Source organism: Ooceraea biroi, chromosome 3, assembly GCF_003672135.1.
Source record: "Ooceraea biroi isolate clonal line C1 chromosome 3, Obir_v5.4, whole genome shotgun sequence".
NCBI classification, from domain to species: domain Eukaryota; kingdom Metazoa; phylum Arthropoda; class Insecta; order Hymenoptera; family Formicidae; genus Ooceraea; species Ooceraea biroi.
This window is the reverse complement of record NC_039508.1, coordinates 17577839-17596702: the sequence shown is the minus strand read 5'-3', so window position 1 is coordinate 17596702 and position 18864 is coordinate 17577839. Positions and strand designations below refer to the sequence as shown.

At 43.8% G+C, this 18864-nt stretch overlaps 3 protein-coding genes across 5 annotated transcripts in view; 1 reads left to right on the top strand and 2 right to left on the bottom strand.

Moving 5' to 3' along the window:
* Positions 1 to 848: 848 nt before the first annotated feature.
* LOC105284389 (muscle M-line assembly protein unc-89) lies at positions 849 to 3657 on the bottom strand. Its single transcript, XM_011347846.2, has 2 exons — positions 2566 to 3657; positions 849 to 2182 (listed from the first exon to the last, which is right to left on the bottom strand). Exons 1-2 carry the CDS (start codon positions 3350 to 3352, stop codon positions 1563 to 1565), a joined length of 1407 nt encoding a protein of 468 aa, XP_011346148.2. The 5' UTR covers positions 3353 to 3657; the 3' UTR covers positions 849 to 1562.
* A 286-nt stretch (positions 3658 to 3943) lies between these two features.
* On the top strand, positions 3944 to 6265 carry LOC105284390 (smad nuclear-interacting protein 1). The gene is made up of 3 exons (XM_011347847.3): positions 3944 to 4004; positions 4245 to 5296; positions 5467 to 6265. The coding sequence occupies exons 1-2, from the start codon at positions 3944 to 3946 to the stop codon at positions 5294 to 5296; spliced, it is 1113 nt and encodes a 370-aa protein (XP_011346149.2). The 3' UTR covers positions 5467 to 6265.
* The window catches only part of LOC105284393 (proto-oncogene tyrosine-protein kinase ROS), a 33907-nt gene continuing 20978 nt past the window's right edge, over positions 5936 to 18864 (bottom strand). Inside the window, exons 5-21 of one of the 3 annotated variants that reach the window (XM_011347849.3) lie at positions 18628 to 18860; positions 18038 to 18277; positions 17062 to 17209; positions 16051 to 16547; positions 15562 to 15854; positions 14953 to 15315; positions 14461 to 14764; positions 13863 to 14186; positions 13100 to 13701; positions 12356 to 12991; positions 10784 to 12213; positions 10177 to 10596; positions 9636 to 9859; positions 9073 to 9543; positions 8641 to 9010; positions 8019 to 8072; positions 5936 to 7640 (exon numbers count right to left, since the gene is read on the bottom strand). In XM_011347849.3, the coding sequence (XP_011346151.2) occupies positions 6769 to 7640; positions 8019 to 8072; positions 8641 to 9010; positions 9073 to 9543; positions 9636 to 9859; positions 10177 to 10596; positions 10784 to 12213; positions 12356 to 12991; positions 13100 to 13701; positions 13863 to 14186; positions 14461 to 14764; positions 14953 to 15315; positions 15562 to 15854; positions 16051 to 16547; positions 17062 to 17209; positions 18038 to 18277; positions 18628 to 18860 (7481 nt within the window). In that variant the 3' untranslated portion in view covers positions 5936 to 6768. The remainder of the gene's footprint in view (positions 7641 to 8018; positions 8073 to 8640; positions 9011 to 9072; positions 9544 to 9635; positions 9860 to 10176; positions 10597 to 10783; positions 12214 to 12355; positions 12992 to 13099; positions 13702 to 13862; positions 14187 to 14460; positions 14765 to 14952; positions 15316 to 15561; positions 15855 to 16050; positions 16548 to 17061; positions 17210 to 18037; positions 18278 to 18627; positions 18861 to 18864) is intronic. The other 2 variants (XM_011347850.3, XM_011347851.3) reach the window with 2 other exon arrangements.

Here is an 18864-nt window from a genome sequence, read left to right as displayed (position 1 = left end):
ATTTGAAGTTTAAATAATAATACTAAAGCGCTGAAAAACAGACTGCAGGATTTGCATGCACGTGATGTACTCTTTTATTTTAAACTTATCATTCTTCCATTCAGAACTTCTGCTTCATGAAGGAACCGAAATATTCTTTTTGCAAGAAAATAATTTTTTATATACACATATTTTAATACATATACGTATAAACAAATAATTAATATATATCAATGATTGTGATATATATATATATATATCACAATCATGCAAAAAGAATGTTTCGGTTCCTTTATGAAGCAGAAGTTCTGAATGGAAGAATGATAAGTTTAAAATAAAAGAGTACATCACGTGCATGCAAATCCTGCAGTCTGTTTTTCAGCGCTTTAGTATTATTATTTAAACTTCAAATAAAATCTCGCTTTTTTTATGGTTTTAAAGAGTTGGCATCGGAGTTTGTAAAATGTCATATATAAACATAATTTCGAAAAACAGTAGTAAACGCGACAAGCAATAAGAAGCTATATATGCTTTTCGTAGTCAGCAAACCATTCAGAACTTGAATCTGGCAAGTCCAAGGTTTTCGCAAAGTAATCTGAAATTTATTTACAAGAGATGATATAAAATCGTAAAACACGAGGGCAAATATTTTGATAACTGAATTTTCTTGCATATATATGTATATTATACCTAAAGCGAAAACCTAGTGCAAAAAGTGACCAATTGTTTTGCATACATCTAATTATGTCATTATTTTATTTATTACTTGAGAAAATAAAAAATATATCTTATTACTTATTACTTGAGAAAAAAAAATAGCTCAAATAAGGTTTTTGCATAGAGTGGCGATAATTAAGCAAGCTTTTCAATTGTTGTTTAAATGTATTTTATTTACAAATATCATTTACACAAATAGCATTTAACTATATCGTTGAACAAAAATCTTTATGTCGAACAAAAAACAGACACGCACACATCCATGTTTTACATACTCGATGTGTATGCGCGTATGCACAATTCGGAATTTCAAATTCTATCAAATTATTTCTTATAGTACTATGTTTTCAACAGTCAATACATATTAAAAAACCGACATTAAACTTTCTTTGGTAACACTTTAACATCTGATTTTGTAGAACCCTCTTCTCGATGAAAGACACTCGTAAAGAAAACATGTTTTGTTTCGAAACCTAGTTTTCGGGTAACATTATCGCTTATTACTAACTCTTATGCAATAATACGGGCAACAATATAAATTTTCTCTCTATGTATTTACTTTTTCCCCAAAAAATAAATATTCTTTCTTAGAACAATAATGATTTTCATCAGACACCGAAGTTATACTTAAATTATGGCTACAGTAGTAAATCAGCGATCTTAAGGCCCAACCATTTATATCGCAAGTACTTTCGTGATAAATATATTAAAATATCAGATTATTCCATAAAAATAAAACGTATAGTTCTCTCTCTGTGTGCGTCTATTAATTAGATAGAAAATATGTTAATATGTTCCTCTAAGTCCTAAATGCACATCTTTTTAACCACCTATCTGCTCAAAATACTTTCTTTCCTTTCTCTCAGTTAGTCAGTCTCATAAATTAACAATCTACTTGTAGTCAGGTTTAAATCTTCTACTACTACTTCTTCCACGTTACCTCCATTGGCCTCATCTATGACCTCTGCGTCTTCTGCTTCTTGTAGAGAACCATTGTTGTTGATGGAAGGAACATCATTTGTCACGGTGTCATTTAATATTTGTGGCACTAAATTTATGTCTTCAGTTTCATCTTCGGTAATTGCATTTTCCATTGTTTCTTCTTTTACAATAATGACTTCTTGCTCTTTCTTCTTTCCTCTCTTTATTTCAGGTTTTCCATTGTTTGCCTCACTTCCTGTATTTCCCTTCTTTTGTTTGTGTTCTGTTTGTGTCATTTCAGCAACAGTGTTACCGTTTTCTTCAATGTTTGCTTCGGGTAGTGCTACTTCTTCCGCTTGAGCGTTGTCGACCTTTTTTGCCCTGGAATGATGTTTTGCTCTGGAAACAGGTTTCTTTGAGGCTTTGGCGTCTTTTGCTCTTGAATTATTTTCTGTCGCTGCTGTAGTCTCAGTATTATGTTCCACAGTTCCCGATTTCTTTGGTAATACTTTAGCATCTGATTTTGTGGAAGCCTTTTTTGACCTTTCCTTGGCTTTCACCTTCGCTAAAGACAAAATTTGTATAATGTAAAATATGACGTTACTTGAATGCACACATATAAACAAAACATAGTATGTTTCATAACTTTTTCTTGTATTTCCATAGTACTTAGTCTGCGAATAGTCATAAAATATAAACTTTGATACCACAACGAATGATCAAACTTATAAAATAAACTTTGTATAAATTTTAATCTATTTTATACAAAAGCATAAATTATACGAAACGCTTTAAAATATTGTTTTTAGTGTAGATGTTTTCTCAAACCTGAAATAAACTTTTTTTTCAAATGGAAATTCTATTTTTCATCGCTTTCCTGAATTTCTGTTAATATATAATATCGTTATTGACAGAAGGATCTTAGGTCAGAGAATTTAGGAAACTCACGTGCATCGCCAATATCTGCTTCCCTCTTTTTCCCCCTACCACGAGTTTTCTTACTGATCACGGGTTCTTCCTCTATATTCACGGCTTCAGCGACTTTTCTAACGACTTTAGTGGCTTTTTCAACGGCCACAACGACTTTTTCGAGGGCTTCTTCAATGATTTTGTGCTTCCTCAAAGTCTTTGTGGCAATCTGTTCCACCATTGGCTGCTGACTCTCCTCCTCCACAGGCTTATTCACGCGACGGCTCCTCTTCACGGGGGCGGATCTACCGGTCTCTTTCTCCTTGATATCTTTGTCACCCTTGGTTGTGACCTTGGCTGCCCGCTTCTTCATGCCCGTTTTTTCAGGTACTTGAGATTGCACCTTCGCCGCGGCCGGCTTCTTCGTTCCCGCCTTTTTCTCACGCGATTTCTCTCCCATCTTCCGTCCAGCGATCTCTTCGCCCGTGTTCTCTACTGCCGTCGTCGGCCTCTTCTGACGCTGTCGTTTGACGACTCCGACTCGTCTAGGTCCAGGTGCGCCCTCCGTCTCGACATTCTCCTTCGTCGTGGCATTTCCAAGCCGAAGACGCGATCTTTCCGACGGACTTGCGGACTCGTCGGTCGCTGCGTTTTCTCCGCGTTTGGTCGCCCTTGTCCTCGTCCGAAGCCCTGGCGCCTTGGGTCGCTGCGCTGCTTCCGTAACCGGGTTTGCGAGCTTCCTCCTTTTCGACGGTGTCACCTTGCCGTCGGCAGCTACCGCGGTGACCTCCGTTGCCGCCTGCTTCTTCGCTCTACGCGGTACCATTTATGCTGATTATTTTTGCGGGCGGGCCACGAGCAACCACGTGCGCGCGGCGGTTAATGCCGCGAAGAGCGACGAAGAGGACCGCGAGAAACTCCAATCTCCTTTATCGCGAGAATCGTCGTACACCGTTCAACGCGCCAACTAAAGCTGACCGAAGTGGATTTCGCTGAAGTCGACTGAAGCGGACTAATGCTCTGCTCTAGCCAGACAAGACTCAAGACTGTCCCCGGTGCCGACGGCCGTGTCAACAGCCCGCGATATTAATTACGTCTTCGATACGACGTGACGTGACGATCTTCCGATAATCGAGAATCGATTTTTGGATAGATTAAGGCCCTTGCACAATAGGCGACAGCGATAGCGATAGGCGAAATTCGGAAAGTTTGTCGCTGTTGCCCGTTTCAGTTTTCATTCTGCATTGGCACATGCATTTTCTAGCGTTGGAATTTTCTATTTCTATCGCTGTTGCTTTGTACTATTGCCTCTGCTATTTTTCTATCGCCTGTCGCTATTGCTTATTGTGCAAGGGCCTTTATCGTAAACGTGCCGCTGTGGTAGGTCTATAGAGCGTGGATTTATTAGCGTGTGCGCATGGATTCGGTGTTCTTTTTGAAGAAATTCATTTATTTGCAACAAAATAATGAAAAAGCATGTCAGTCCTCAAAATATTCAAATAAATTTTCATTTTCTAACAGCTCTCTCCAGTTATCGGGTAACCGACGAATCCACTCTCGAAAAAGGAGAAAATAAACGGAGGTTCAATTTCTTCAAGAAAAGCACCGAATTAATTGGCGCATCGATCATGAATCTTTTCGCGTAAATAAAATAAATAGGTAGAGGGTCTCTAGATATATCGTGTGTGCTGCCCCCTAGCGTCTAGTGTAAAAGTAAGCTTTAGGGACTCTACGCTGCTCAGCGGATCATTTTCGTACATGCGCGTTCTGTTTTAACGACCAACCTACCAACGTGCCGAGAGAGGGAGAATCGAGCTGCCGCAGTATATGCCGTGTCACATGCACATTGCGGAATAGTGTTTGCATCTCGCAAAAAATGGACGCGTACAAGAGTGGCCGCGAGGATCGGTACGAGAGAAACAACGATTCTCACAGAGAGAAGTTGCAGAGGAGCAAGGAGAGGGATCACAGAGGCGGCAGGCGCGATCACGCCAGGAGGGACGACGACAGGCAGGGCGGCAAGAGGAAGCACGAGAGATCACCCAGGCGAGAGAACAGTCACACCAACAGGCACAGGGAACGCAACGAGCAAAGGAGCAGGAGCAGGAGCAGGGACAGGAGGGACGAGTCCGGCAGAAGGTCACGTGGTGATCAGTACAGGTCGAGGAGGAGCCCGGAGGCCGCGAGGGTAAAGAAGGAACCATCCCCCGAGTGGGGCAAGTCGAGTGCGAAGGGTGAGAACAAACCAAAGCCACAGGAGAAGGAGAAGCCCAACTTTGAACTGTCGGGGAAGCTGACCGAGGACGCGAACACCGTCAACGGGGTGGTGATAAAGTACAGCGAGCCACAGGACGCCAGGAAGCCAAAGCGCAGGTGGAGATTGTATCCATTCAAAGGAGAGAAGGCACTGCCCACGTTGTACATCCATCGGCAGTCAGCGTACCTGATGGGCAGGGATCGCAAGGTGGCGGACATACCACTCGACCATCCCTCGTGCTCCAAGCAGCATGCAGCTCTGCAGTATCGCCTAGTTTCGTATCAGAAGGAGGACGGCGGTGAAGGTAGAAAGATACGGCCGTACATCATCGATTTAGAGTCGGCGAACGGCACATTTGTAAATAATATCAAACTAGAGCCGAGGAGGTACCACGAACTGTTGGAGAAGGATGTGGTGCGATTCGGCTTCAGCACTAGGGAATACGTTTTGTTACATGAACACAGTAAGGATGAAACCTTCGACGACGATGTACCTCTTACGAATGCAACTTAGGTACGCGTTACTGTCATATTTTTAATATTATTTTTATTTATTTTAATATTATTTAATATTATTCTCAAATGGTGAGAGCCTCGATTCTTCTTTTGTCAATAAAGTCTTGCCACTATACTAAAAATATACTGTCAATAAAAACTAAAAAAATTCATACTTGTGTATTTCAGGATCCAACTTTAATGGAGAACATTGTTCAACATTGGATTCACGTGAAGACTGAATGGAATACCAAGATCCGGACGGTGGATTCAAGGAGATCGAGGCAGCAGGATATCTTTGGGTCCGCGATTTTCGTGAGAGGAGGGATTCACGTACACGTACGTGTCGATACATGACAGAGCTCCATTAACGTCTCTTTGAAGTTCCCTAGAAGTTCCTTTTACGTGTATAAATATTATGCATTAATAGTAATAGTAGACATTTTACATCATTGAAGATATCCAACATAGCAAATCTCTTGCAAGAGTTCCTTCCAATTTCGTATTCTTTTTAAAAGCATTTAAAAAACCCGGTAATTTGTTTTTATCGTCTAAGCAGGGTTTACATATATTTTCTTGTGACATTTTTGAAATAGTTTTAAAAAAATCTTGTGTGTAACATGTATACAGATTAATAAAATATAACTGAGAGACTCACTTCAAATCATTTATAATGTATTATTTACAATTGTAACTCTAATATTCATTGGCTGCCGCATTGCTTTGCTATCTTATAACGTAACTCGAAAATACAAATTTCAAGTATATAGTCAGTCCATCGGCACGAAATTTTACGCAGTAGCACACGTATACAAACTTATATTTGTTCGGTAATAAAGTCGTAACACATACATTTTCATATTCGTTAAAATTACGTAGAAAACTTAACAATTTCCGTATTTATTAATTATCATCAAATGTAAAATTTGTACAATGAACAGTGAGATACTTATATAGATTGTTCAATAAATACGTTATTTTAAACAGCAATCATAAAGTCGAGCTATACTTTACATCCGCCGTTGTCCTTGTTGTCGATACATCGTTCCTACGTTAAATAAAATTTTCACGAGACTGTTAGGGAAACCGCCTGAGATTTTAGGCGTCTCAGAGCGGCCTGCCACGGGCCGCGCAGAGCGGCTCCTCCAGTATAAAAGTTCACGTATGTACAATAATTAATGGCAGTCTAAAGGTATTCCACTTTGTTCCCCCCGTATATTTCTTATAAACTCATTCCTTCGCGTTCGGTTATTTAATGATACGAGTAGTATTTTATCAGCGCACGAGAGTACACGTGGCTCGTACGCGTTTAAGGCACCGCTTTAGGATGAAACGATAGAGAAGGAAGGATTTGAGCAAAACTGTCATTTAGATTCACTGGTTCAAACTCGAACTCGCCTCGAGATTACTGATCATCGATTTCGCTCGAGTTCAAAAAGGCAGAATTCGTGCGAGTCTCCGGAGTCTTTCCTCGGAGCGATCAGTATTCGTTTACGATCCGTTCACTCTGACGGCATCCGCGCTTATGTTCGTGTACGTGACGATGTTGCCGCCGTCCTCGACGACGGGCGTCTGCCTCAGCAGATTCAGCAAGGCACTGTTTATCACGAGCGGTATGTTCGCCTTGCCGTTCTGCAGACTCGAGTGGGTCCGCTGGACCTTCGGCAACGTGCTCTTCGGCACCGCGGTCTCGTTCGGGGAGGTCTCCCCGACGACGACGTTCTCGACGACGTTGTTCTTCAGAACGCACGTCAAGGCCGTCTGCGAGTTGATCAGTGACGAGCTGGGGCGCGTGGACGGCGCCAGACTGTGCGAGCTGCTGCTCCTGTCGCCGATGCTCGCCTCCGAGTCTCTCCGCTCGTTCAGGCCGGCCCGGTACTTGCGGTGGCCGTTCAACGACGAGAACGAGTCCCTCTTCAGCGCCGCCCTCGCCGATTTCGCGCTGTCCAACGTGTTGCACTTCTCCGGCATGCCGGAAACCGACGCGCCCTTGCGATCCGGCAGATTTAGACTAGCGATCGACGGTCTCTTGTCGTACAGCTTCCCGTCGAGTTGCTTCCGCTCCTCCGTCGAGCACTCCTTGCGCTCCTGCGCGGCTTCGGTAGGCAGGCTGCTCTTGCGGTCTTGATTCGTATAGTTGAGTCTGTATATCGCCAGGTTCTGATCCGAGACGTGGATCGAGCGCGGCACCTCGTAGCCGCTCGTGGGGTTCTCCCGCGAGGCGGAATCCTCGTTGTCCGCTAATAATTCTAGATATTTCGGACCCTCGCCGGACTGCGGGCCGAGAGCAGTGTCATTCGAGTATTGGAGGAAGGGCTGGATATCCCGGCTCTCCTCCGAGCTGCTGGACTTCCACGAGTTCCCTACGCAGAGTACCAATAATTATTGGCGTAAAGATAACGTAACGGAGATTCGGTTTCTAATTGAGTTAGTTAATAATAGTAAAATTTCATTTTATGTATGTTGTTCGTCTATGTGCGTGTGTAAATATGGGAGTAAAGGGAGAGAAATATATTTCTGTTTGTCCTCCTAAGCGTAAACGATTAGTATTCTATTCACGAATTTGTATAATGAATTTGTATTATCTGCAAATTACGAATTTCTATTGCGAGTGGATTTTAATTTCGATTTCGATAACAGGAAAAATTCACGAGCAATGAACGAGATGGGAGATCGTATGTTCCAGTGTAATGTGATATCGTGTAGAAAGGCAGATGATATGTTTGTTATATAAGACCTACCTGAATTATTATGATTCTGATTCTCGTCAGCAAAGTAAGCCATGTTAGACACGCCTGCAAGCACGAGCCATGCAATGATAAATAATGTATTCAAGCGCACACAGACAGTAATATTCCAGTACATTTAATGACAAAAGAATTTCATGATGACGATTTTGCGATACACGAATTCCGTTGCATGTGATATGAAAATGCCTTGAAGGTGACTTGAGTGTAGAGAACATGCTCCTTTCATGGTACATTAAAATTTCATCGAAATCAATTGCAATTGCAAAATTTTTCTATTACGTGGATTTTGCGTAGATTTTTTTTAATACATCAGTATTTGTAAAGTCGTTTAATCGTTTATTCTCGAATTATTGATTGCTCGCCATTTATTTATTTCTTTATCATATTTGCATTCTCTTCAAGGAAACTCATCGCCATTTCTATCTTATTTTATAATAATTTTATAAATGTATATTTTATAGGATTATAGTAATTAAAGGAACGTTTCATGGGCATAATGCGGGTGGCAAAAAATAAAAAGATTGCAGACTTTCAGTCGATATTCCGTCGATTTCCAGGGATCGTTCGCTCCATGCAGCGACACGCTCATGAATAAAGATCAATGATAATTTACCTTTGCGCGCTATCGCAAGATAATGCCCAGTGTGCACCGGACTCAGTATAGCGTCTTCTATATTGCTTCGTAAAGCGATAATATTCTCGAGGCAGACTTTGAAGCTCGGCCTGGCGTCCGCCGTACTCCAGCAACGCAGCATCAGCTGATGCAACGACGGTGGACAATTGAGGGGCTTCGGCAGTCTGCCGCCCGCACGCACGTAGTGCAGAACCTCGAGGTTGGTTCTGGCAGGGTACGGCTGCTGGCCCAACGATGTAATTTCCCATATCAGCACTCCGAATGCCCAAACATCGCTCTGCGAGGTGAACACTCCGTCCACCAAGGATTCCGGTGCCATCCAGCGAACGGGAAGCAAGCCTTCTCCTTCCTGAAACGTGATTTTAACAATCAATTAATTATTTTAATTATTTATCAATTAATTATTTTTACCTTGCGGTAATAATCATTTTTGTAGATATCTCTGGCCAGTCCGAAATCGCCGATTTTCACAACGCGGTTCTCGCGATCCCTCGCGGACACTAGACAATTTCGGCACGCGAGGTCCCTGTGTACGAAATGCAGCTCCTCCAAGTAACGACAGCCCCGTGCGACGTCCTCGCACATGGCGAGCAGGTCCTGCAGACGCAGAGCGTGCGTGTCTGTCGGTTGCAGGGATCGACTGTCCCTCAAGTAGCTCAGCAAGTCACCGGCTTCCATCAGTTCCAATACGAGTAACGGAGGATCCGTGTCCAGGCAGACGCCCAGCAATCTTAACACATGCTTGTGCCGAAAGTGGCTCATGAGCCTGGCTTCCTGCAGGAACTCTGTCTTCTCCTGCGAGGAAGCATCTTTCCGTAACATCTTTATGGCAACGGGCGTGATGCCCGGTCCCTCTAAATCCCTAGCATTTCCCTGAAATACCTTTGTAAAATTTTGTAATAATTATTAATTAATAATTGTAATAAACTGCAAAAATAAAAATGGGAAATAGTATCGAGGGAATTAGTTGTTACCTTTCCGAAAGCGCCACTGCCCAGGAACTTCGCTAATGTGATTTGATCTTGCCTGATTTTGGGCAACGCCGAGTCGTCCGGATCACATTGCAACGTCGAAGCGTAGAGCACGTTGGACTGAACGAAATTTCCGCGCGGCATCTCTCGCAGAGTCGCCAGCTCAACACCGGGTACTATTGGAGGCAAAATTGCTTTCTTGTCCTCCTTGCGTTGTCGGTACACTGCTAGATAATGTTGCAATACATTTGTCTAGTATTACGCAATGTTGTAAGCTAAATTATCTTTTACTGGCAAGATCAATGTTTGACGAAATTTTGTGATGAAGTATTAAATTTATTAGTATAAAGTGTGAAATAAATTTGTAAAATTTATGTGTTAAACTAGGATTTGCTACCCTATTATAATATTTAAAGAGTAGATGATTTAAATGGTAAAATAATTATTTACTTGAAATTTAAGAAATTTGGTGATATTTTAAATAATCAGATCGCACGACTCATAACTCGCAGTTAAGCTCGAATTTTACATCGGGTATACTTACGGAAGAAGAAGTAGCAGAAGCACGCCAGCATTATGATGATGACGATCGCGATGAAGCCTAGCATTAACGGTAGATGCTGTTGCGTGGCCAATATCCCACCGGCAAATTCCGTCAGATCGACGATCATGCTCGGCTTGCTCCACGTGCCGAAGCCATAAGCGTTTTTCGCCTGTACGCGAAACCGATACTTCTGATCCATGTCTCCGGTGATTATCCAGTAATTGTCCGTTCCGTTGTAACACAGATTCCAGTGCTCACTCTCGTTGGCCTTCTTGCGATCATCATCGACGATCAAGCAACTCTCTAGACGATACAGAGTCACCTGCGAGCCGTGAGCTTGCGCGGGCTCCCAATTTAGTTGATACACGGAATTGCGGACTTTCGTCACTGTAGGCACTCCGGGAGCGCTCGGGACATCACCTTCAGTATGGAAAACAAACTTGATTTTTTTTAGAAGAAAGAGGAGGGCCTTCAACTTCCCAAAGGCAGTTCAAGTTCCTCTATTTTCCCCCAACGCTCAATTCTACCCCGAAAAATTATTATCAGTTGCTTTACGTTTACATTATATAAACAATATCTGTAATAAGTAATATCTTGAGTATCTTACCAAGTGTTTGGAACGTAAATTTCGCGTCGGGCGACCATACGAAGTCCTCCTTGTACGCGGGGTACCTCAGCAAAAGGCGGAACTTGTACAGAGTACGCGGCTGCAGGCCTTTTATGCGGTACGTCACGTTGTTCCTTCCCCTTAGAATATCGCTCGCGTTTCGCCAATGCTCCACCGCGACGTCCGTGTACTGCAGCGCGTACAACGACGTCAGATTGCTCGGTACCCAAGAAACGTTCAAGTTGTCCACGGTGGCTCCGCTCACCGTCAGGTTGTTCGGCTCCGGGTACATGCGGATAGTTTTGCTGACGCTCTCGTTGTAATTGTTGCTGTAATTCGCGGGGTACACGCGTACGAATACCAGGTACTCCTGCCCGGGTAGCAGCGGCTGCAACGTTGTGAAGAATCTGCCGTCCGCCGTGCGTTCGGGCTCCACCTTGATCAATTGCTCGCCCTTCTGTCGCACACCGTTCACCAGGCTAATTGACCTCCAGTGAATCTCATAGTAGACTTTTGCGGAGTTCAGTATCCTAGGTGGTGCCCAGTAGACCGCCGCCAGCACCGGCGTCAGCACTTGGACCGTGACATTTTCCGGCGCGCTGGGAGTACCCGGACCGGTCATCAGCGTCACGCTTGGTCCGAATTTCAGGCTGGCCGACTTGGCGTAATGGTTGGTCAGCGCCAGCCTCAGCGTGTACATCGTGAACGTCCTGAGATTCTGGATTTCGTGACGCCGCTCGTACGTCTCTACCGTGATTTCCCCGCTCGTCCGTCTGCACTCCCTGACGCCACCGACATCCTTCATGTCCACGCATTGAGATACGCTGATGACGTAGAGCGTGGTAGGCAGATTGTACCTCTCGCAGCCGTGCTCGGTAATCGGCTCCGGAAGCTTCACGATGATGCTGTTCGACATGGTCTTGTTCACCGTGACCTTGTACTGTTCTCGGCGTGGTACCAGGCAACTCGCATTCGGATACGGCTGCAACGACTCGCCGAGAGCGGTGATGCTGCGTACGCTAGGCAGATAGAAGCTCTTCACTTCCGATGCGTTTCCCACGCTCGCGAAGGGCAGACGTTCCTTCTTCAGGAAGTAGATCCGATCCTCTGCTACGCTGGACCAGTAGACGTTTATCTTGTCGACTGTGAGGGACGACGTCTCTTCACTGATATCCCAGTTCAACACCTCGTTACACGTGCAGCCGAAAATGTCGGCGACGTACAAATTGCCCTCCACTGACATCCAATACATCACCGGGCTGTGGACGTTGGTGTCGTCGATCGTTATCGCGGACACGACCGTTGACAGTCTGCGCGGGCAGTTGCAGGTATCGTCCCCGTTTCTGAAGAAGTGTTGCACGTGCCTGCCGTCGAGGCTCGACTGCATTATTGTTCCCCGGCTGCTCGACGATTCGATCCAGTATAGAAGTCTGGAAAATTGTATATCGTACATTATAATTATTCTAAGGCCCGTATCAGACTATGCATTGGAGATTGGAGCTGAATGAGCATGCTCTGTTGAAAGGTATGATCAGAATTAAATAGCTCTATTTCAAATGAAGATCAACGTACCCTCTGGACGGCAGAATCTGCAAGTTCAGCGCGCGCTTTGTCCTCCTCACGATGCATTCATACTCGACCGCGCCAGTGGCTTGCCACAGTGTCAAGTCCAGCTTCATGATGTAGCCGGTGTTGCTCGAGTATTCCGTCCAGTACAGACTCCTCGCTACCCAGTCAACGCACAAGCTGTACGCGGTGTTCTTCAGAGTCAGTATCTTCGTGGCGTTGGTGCCGTTTCTGTACGACGTGACCAGTTCTTGCATCTCGTTGATCCAGTAAATTCTGCGTTCCGCCGCTGAGTAGCTGACTTCTATGGCGATGTGCCTGGTGAGCGTGTCGTTTGCCTCCTGGTCCAGATCAGCCAGCCTCACGGCGTCCGCCGTGGCGACCAGCAATAAAGGCACCGGATTTTCGTGGGCGGTCGACACGCCGATCAGATCCGTGTAAGGGCCGGCACCAATCTCGGTGCGTGCTCGTACTTGAAAGTAGTATGTCGTATTGGCCAGTAGACTGTGCACTCTGTGCTCGAGCGTTGTAGCTGGGATGTCGTAGTCCCTGCAGACCTGGATTCTTTCCCGGTTCTCGACAAACCAGCACTGCACGGTGTATCCCTGAATTATTCCATTTCTAAATTCAGGTTGGCTCCACCTGCAAAGGAGATAATGTATTTTAGTGATTCTTCCTTTCTGATAAATTTGTGAAGATTATATAATTAGGTATCATAGAACGCAAACCGTGATCTTAAATATCACTCGCCTGAATATCGCGGTAATGTTAGTAACGTCGCTTGGGACTTCCTTGCAGAACTCTATGAACGCTCTAGGCGACGTTGGCTGAGTCGGCACGCTCTGAGGTGATCGCAAGATCTTCCGAGAGTGATGCGCGGTCTCCCAGTAGGTGAACGCCTTCACGGTGACCTCCAGGACGGAATAGGGGAGGATCTGGTCTGAATTATTGTACGGCATGGTGGTCTCAATCGTGATCTCCGGGTTCGAATTCGTGTTGATGTAGTCCGCGAACTTGACCTCGTAGAACACCGTGCCGTAATTGATGTTCTTCACGGGGTCCCACGATATGTTGAAGTTCCTCCAAGTCCCTTCAACTCGTATGCTGTCGAGATTGACGGCATTCGGCAGGACCACTACGGTCTCTGACGTCAGATTTTTCGGGTACTGATGAAAAGCGGGATCCATAACGGCCACCATGTGCAGACCAGACAGAGTGATACCGTTGATCACAGCGGTGTTTTGCCCGGACAGATCACCGATCACTGCGTTTCTGTCGTCCTGCAGCCACAGCAAGTGCTCGGAAAAGTAGCACAAGGGTCCTTGCATGTTGGGGTGTTGCAAAGCGGAGACCTTAAACAAAAAATTTATTGTTAATTTATTTTTGCTATTATTGTTATTATTATTCTAGTCTACGTATTAAATGTCTAGGATTTTCTTGGAATTTTCTTGGATTTTCTTGCTTGAAATTTGTACTCGTGGAAAATGATAGTAAAATAACGTATGCAATTCACCTTCTCCGGAACGATTTTGTGATTCATCGGGATCTTCTCAGACGTAGGCGCCCGATAGACGATGGATCCGCTTTCGTAGCTTCGTACGATCCAATAGACGTATCGATTCTCGGTATCGAGCGTCAGCCCCATTACTTGTTTGCCGTTAAAAATTTCATCCGAATGATAGTATCTTCGATCCTGTCCATTCAATCGCGCAACCTCCACAGCATGGCCAGTGGACCAGTACAAATACGCCTCCAAAGAGTCGATCATCAGCTCCTTCACGATTGCTAGAATGGACATTGGTTCCTGATGCGATCCGTTCAAATTTGCTCTTGTTATCTGTAAAACGAAAATAACGTTCTCTGGAATATTTCTTGAAAATCGAGGCTTTAATATCACTGCATTTTTAATTTATTTAATTTATTTATTTAATTTATTTTAAATCACCACAAGAAATTAAATCATAATGTAAAGGTACTCCATTGTTTTGTGTGCGAACAAAAGTCTAAAGTTAAGATATTGGTATTTCGAAAAATTTATTATTACAATGGAAAAATAAGTCGAAGAGTTTTATTCTGCGATTTAATTTGCTGCGTTAAAAACGTGTACTTACAATTTGTTGCTTCGGATTTGCCCAGTACAGCTTCTTCGATATCCAATCCACGGCGACACTGCCAACCGAATGTATGTTGAGCTTCATCTTCTGATGACTGCTGACGTTGTAACGATACAGTGCAGAATTATTTCCAACTATGTACAACACGTCCTTGTACCAGCTAACGTCGACGATGTGGAATTCGCTTTCGGATTCTTTCAGGCTCGCTTTGTAGACGAGCGTGTCGATATTTTCGCCGGTCACGTCGCTCCTCAAAAGTCCCTCGTTCGACGACCACAAGATAGACGCGTGTGAACCGTCCCTGAAGGCAAGAAATTTAATTAAAAATAATTATTTTCTGGATATAGTCATAATTCAATAGCTTGATTCAGAAAATTCTTGCAAAGTAACAAAGAATATATTTAAAAAAATTATGTTTTGCACTCAATTTGTACTTTCTAACTACATTTATCGAGATAAACTTAATAAACTATTTCTCCTCGATGTTACCTTAACGTTCGCCCTCGAAATTCCGTGGACCATGGTCCTCTACCGGCGCTCGTGTAGGCCGCAGCTTTGATCGAATATTCCGATCTTTCTCGCAAATTGTGAACGGTGTGGGACGAGCCGGCGACATCCTTCTGATGAATGGTTTCGCTCGTAGATTCATCCTTGATTTCGAGCTCGTATGACCAGTTTTGCCATGCACCCTTTCCCTGGCCACCCAGTAGATGAGGAGCTTGCCAGGAAACCTTCGCCCTTTCCGCTCCCAGGACAGCTTGCACTCCCGTGGGAGGATTTACTGGAACGGGGATGGGCTGACTTGCATTCATTAACACGCTCACGCTAATGAAGCACCCGTCAGACGGAGAACTAGAAAAAATAGTTTTGTTATTTAAGCTATTATTTTCATAAAATATCGTAAAATATTTCAGCGAATTTAATTTTCTCGAAATTATTGTAGATGAACATTAACATAATTTGTTACTATAAAATATTTCTCTCATCTTTATCATTTTAATTTTAATTAAATGTACGCTCAGTTTTTATCTATAATTGATCTTTCGAGTTTGCTTATTAGAGGGCAGATAATTTTTCAAAGAAACGCAAGAGCGTTACCTGCGCGTAGGATATGCATTGTGGAAGTATCTGTTTTGGCCGCTATGATAGTTTTCATTGAGGATTTCTTCACCATTAGTCCAATAAAACAATCCGTTCGCCATAGCTAGGGAGACAACGTTATTGAATTTCGGGCTCTGCGTATTGGCACGAAGATCAAGAACTTCGCGACCATCCAACGATACGGATATTACTGTGTTTTGCGTATGATGTGGAACCAACAGTCGAAAGTTCGTGTGGTCCACCGTAAAAGCACCCAAATGCGCATCCTCGAGAATTAAATATGGTTGTACCTAAAATAAAAAAATATGCAATTAATACGAATAATAAAATAAATATATAATAAAATAAATAATAAAATAAATAAATAAGATGGCGATTCCGGTTCTAAGACATGTATCAAGAAATGTTCAAACAAGAAACTATATTAAATGCCTAAAAGCGTTGCATTTTACGTGGCCTAAAAGTGCGCGTGGAGACAATCGGTACCTCGTGCTTCACACCGTTGCTAATGTCGGCCAAATCTAATCTGTACAGTCCACCTCTGGTGACCCAGAAGAGATAGCCATTGTACGGGTCGACCTCGACGTGCGACGGTTTCGTTATCAATCCAGCCATGGCCACTGTCAAACCCCTGCCATCCAGATTGCACCTGGCTATCTGCCACACCGTTGTCACGTGCTTCACCTCTCCCAGTACGTACAGATGAAGATTCAGCCAATCGACAGAAAGGGTTAACGGTTTGAAGTTCATGCGATCAGGACTCAGGATGATATCCGGCTCGGACGGTTTAATGATCGAGGTTCGTTTAACGTAACCCGACGAGGTGGAGACGAATAACTGAGCGGATGCCACGTGTATTGCCACCCCTCGGATTACAGACTCGGTCTTGTAGACGATACTGGGACTGTCCAGCAGATCCGCGCCTTGCTTCAAGACTACGTGCTCGCCACCAACGATGAGAATCGGCAGCTGCGTGTCCTTGACTAAAATATGTTCCTCATCAGTCGTTTGTCTCCAGATTTAAGTGTTAAGCTTACTGATACGAATATAAATTACTAGCATCTCCCGTCCCGGCTTCGCCCGCGATATTTATGTGTAGAATTAAATAAAAACACAGTTTACACCTTCTCACCCGTTAGGGGTGGAATTTCGGAAAACCCTCCCTTAGTGAGCACCTACGTGATAGTAGGAATATACCCTTAAAATTTCAAGTCGATAGGTGCAGTGGTTCGGGCTGCACGTTGATGAGTCAGTGAGTGAATGGTATTTGGCTTATATATATATTTGGCTTATATATATATATATATATAGATTACAAGGTCTAAAAATTTTGGTCATCCTTCAATATTACATATTATATTATATTATTATTATTATATGTTTAATAATAAATGTAATAAAAATATAAATGTAATAAAAATACAAATTTTGTTAAAATTTAAATAGATTCCTTTTATCAGCGCTAGACATGATTTTGCATTTTCTTGTAACGTGTACCTGTGGGTTCTGGTGTCGTAGAAATGTAGATAGTTGCTGGCGGGCCCTCGCCGACCCCGTTTCTCATAGTCACGCTGACAGAATAATTCTGATTAGGCTCGAGGTTTTGAAACATGTAATGATCCGTGTTCTCGGAGACTGGAATATCCTGCCGATAACACATAACGTACATTGAATAATTCATAAGTCCATTGTGGTCATTAAATCCGTCGTTAGAAAGTAGATTAAGAGAATAGAACACCATGCTAGAAACCAGTCTCGCAGATAATCCGATTCGTTCAAGTGAATAATTTGTTAACATCATCTAGATAGCATAATTAATAAAGATACAACAGATGTCTATTGTTAACATCTCCAAGCAGTAAGCGTTCTTCCAAAGCAAGCATTTTCCGCATATTGAAGTTAGTATAATTGAAATTAGCATATTGAAATTAGTATAATATATAATTTATAACAAAATAAGGCGACTTGGCATAATTCATCGATGAGCTTCAATTCTCGATGTATTAATTAACACGAAAATTAATGCGATAATAGAAACTAGCAAAAAGAACATTTATCACATATTTAATTAGTCGAAACGAGTGATTGTTCACACAACGTCACTATATAATTAAAGCTCCGTTAACGCGCTCGCTCATCGATAAATCTTCATCATGCGGGATAACGGAGTCTACCTTGCAGAACCAGTTGCACATCACTCTTCTGCAAATAACAGTTAGGCAGTACAGCAAAGCGTGACGAGCGACGCCGACGCGCCCGGCAAGTGCGCGAAAAAGTGCGTCGATTGCGAGAGTGCACAGTTGAGGGAGAGAAAACTATAAAGACTCGCATGCGGAAGTACTCGAGAGATCATTTCAACATTGGGCGCCAGAGAACCGTGGTCGGTCGTATTAACACACCCACACACACACACACACAGCACGCACACAAGTGTATCCGTGTAAATCATATACGGTTCTGGCGTGGCATGTACCTTAAGCTGGGAGTGTTCAGCCCCTTGCAGACGCAGGACATAGGACAAAAGTGGCCCGTTCGGGAATGGGCCCGGTTCCCAAGACACAGAGACGCGGTAGCTGTCTACCGCCGCCGCTCTTACAATTACCGGTGCTGATGTCGGTAGACCGGCCGCGTGTGTTAATATTACCACGCTCGGCGCTGACACGATCGGCTCCGGATTGTGCTGCGACGATTTCAGGAGCAGCGCTACGCGAAACTGCAAACGCCAGGGCATCTTTCGTCAGGGCCTTGTCGTGCTTGTTATCCGTAACGGGGAAAAACGGTTCAACGGTTCTGGGTTTTCACCCAAGAGTCTCTGTTTACATTGAACCTATCGAGATCATCATGCTTTCTCTCTCGGAGACGGTTACTTTGGGTCTCATAAATGGTTCTGTCTTACGTTTATGCATTTTAAGTGAATAAAATAAAATTTATTAATCTCGTATGCAATTTTATCATTGTTCGTGGTCTTCTAGGTCTCTACTGTTGATCGTAGTTTAGATAGGTGAGGTTTATTATAGAGTTTATGGGGGATTAAGTGAAGTCTGATGCTCTCTCCTTACGTACTCTGTACTTGGTATACGGCTGCAAGTTCTCGACGAGTATCTGATCACCTTCACCCCATGACTGATTCCTGCAATACTGCCACGTCTCAGCTAGTTCCTCGTACCTCCATTGCACCAGGTACGAAATGCCTCCAGCACGCCGGTCGATGTCCACGCCTTTCCATTCGAGGCTGAGCGACGTCGCCGTCAATGAATCCGCGACCAACGCGGGCGCCGGAGGGATGCCGATTTCCGCTGT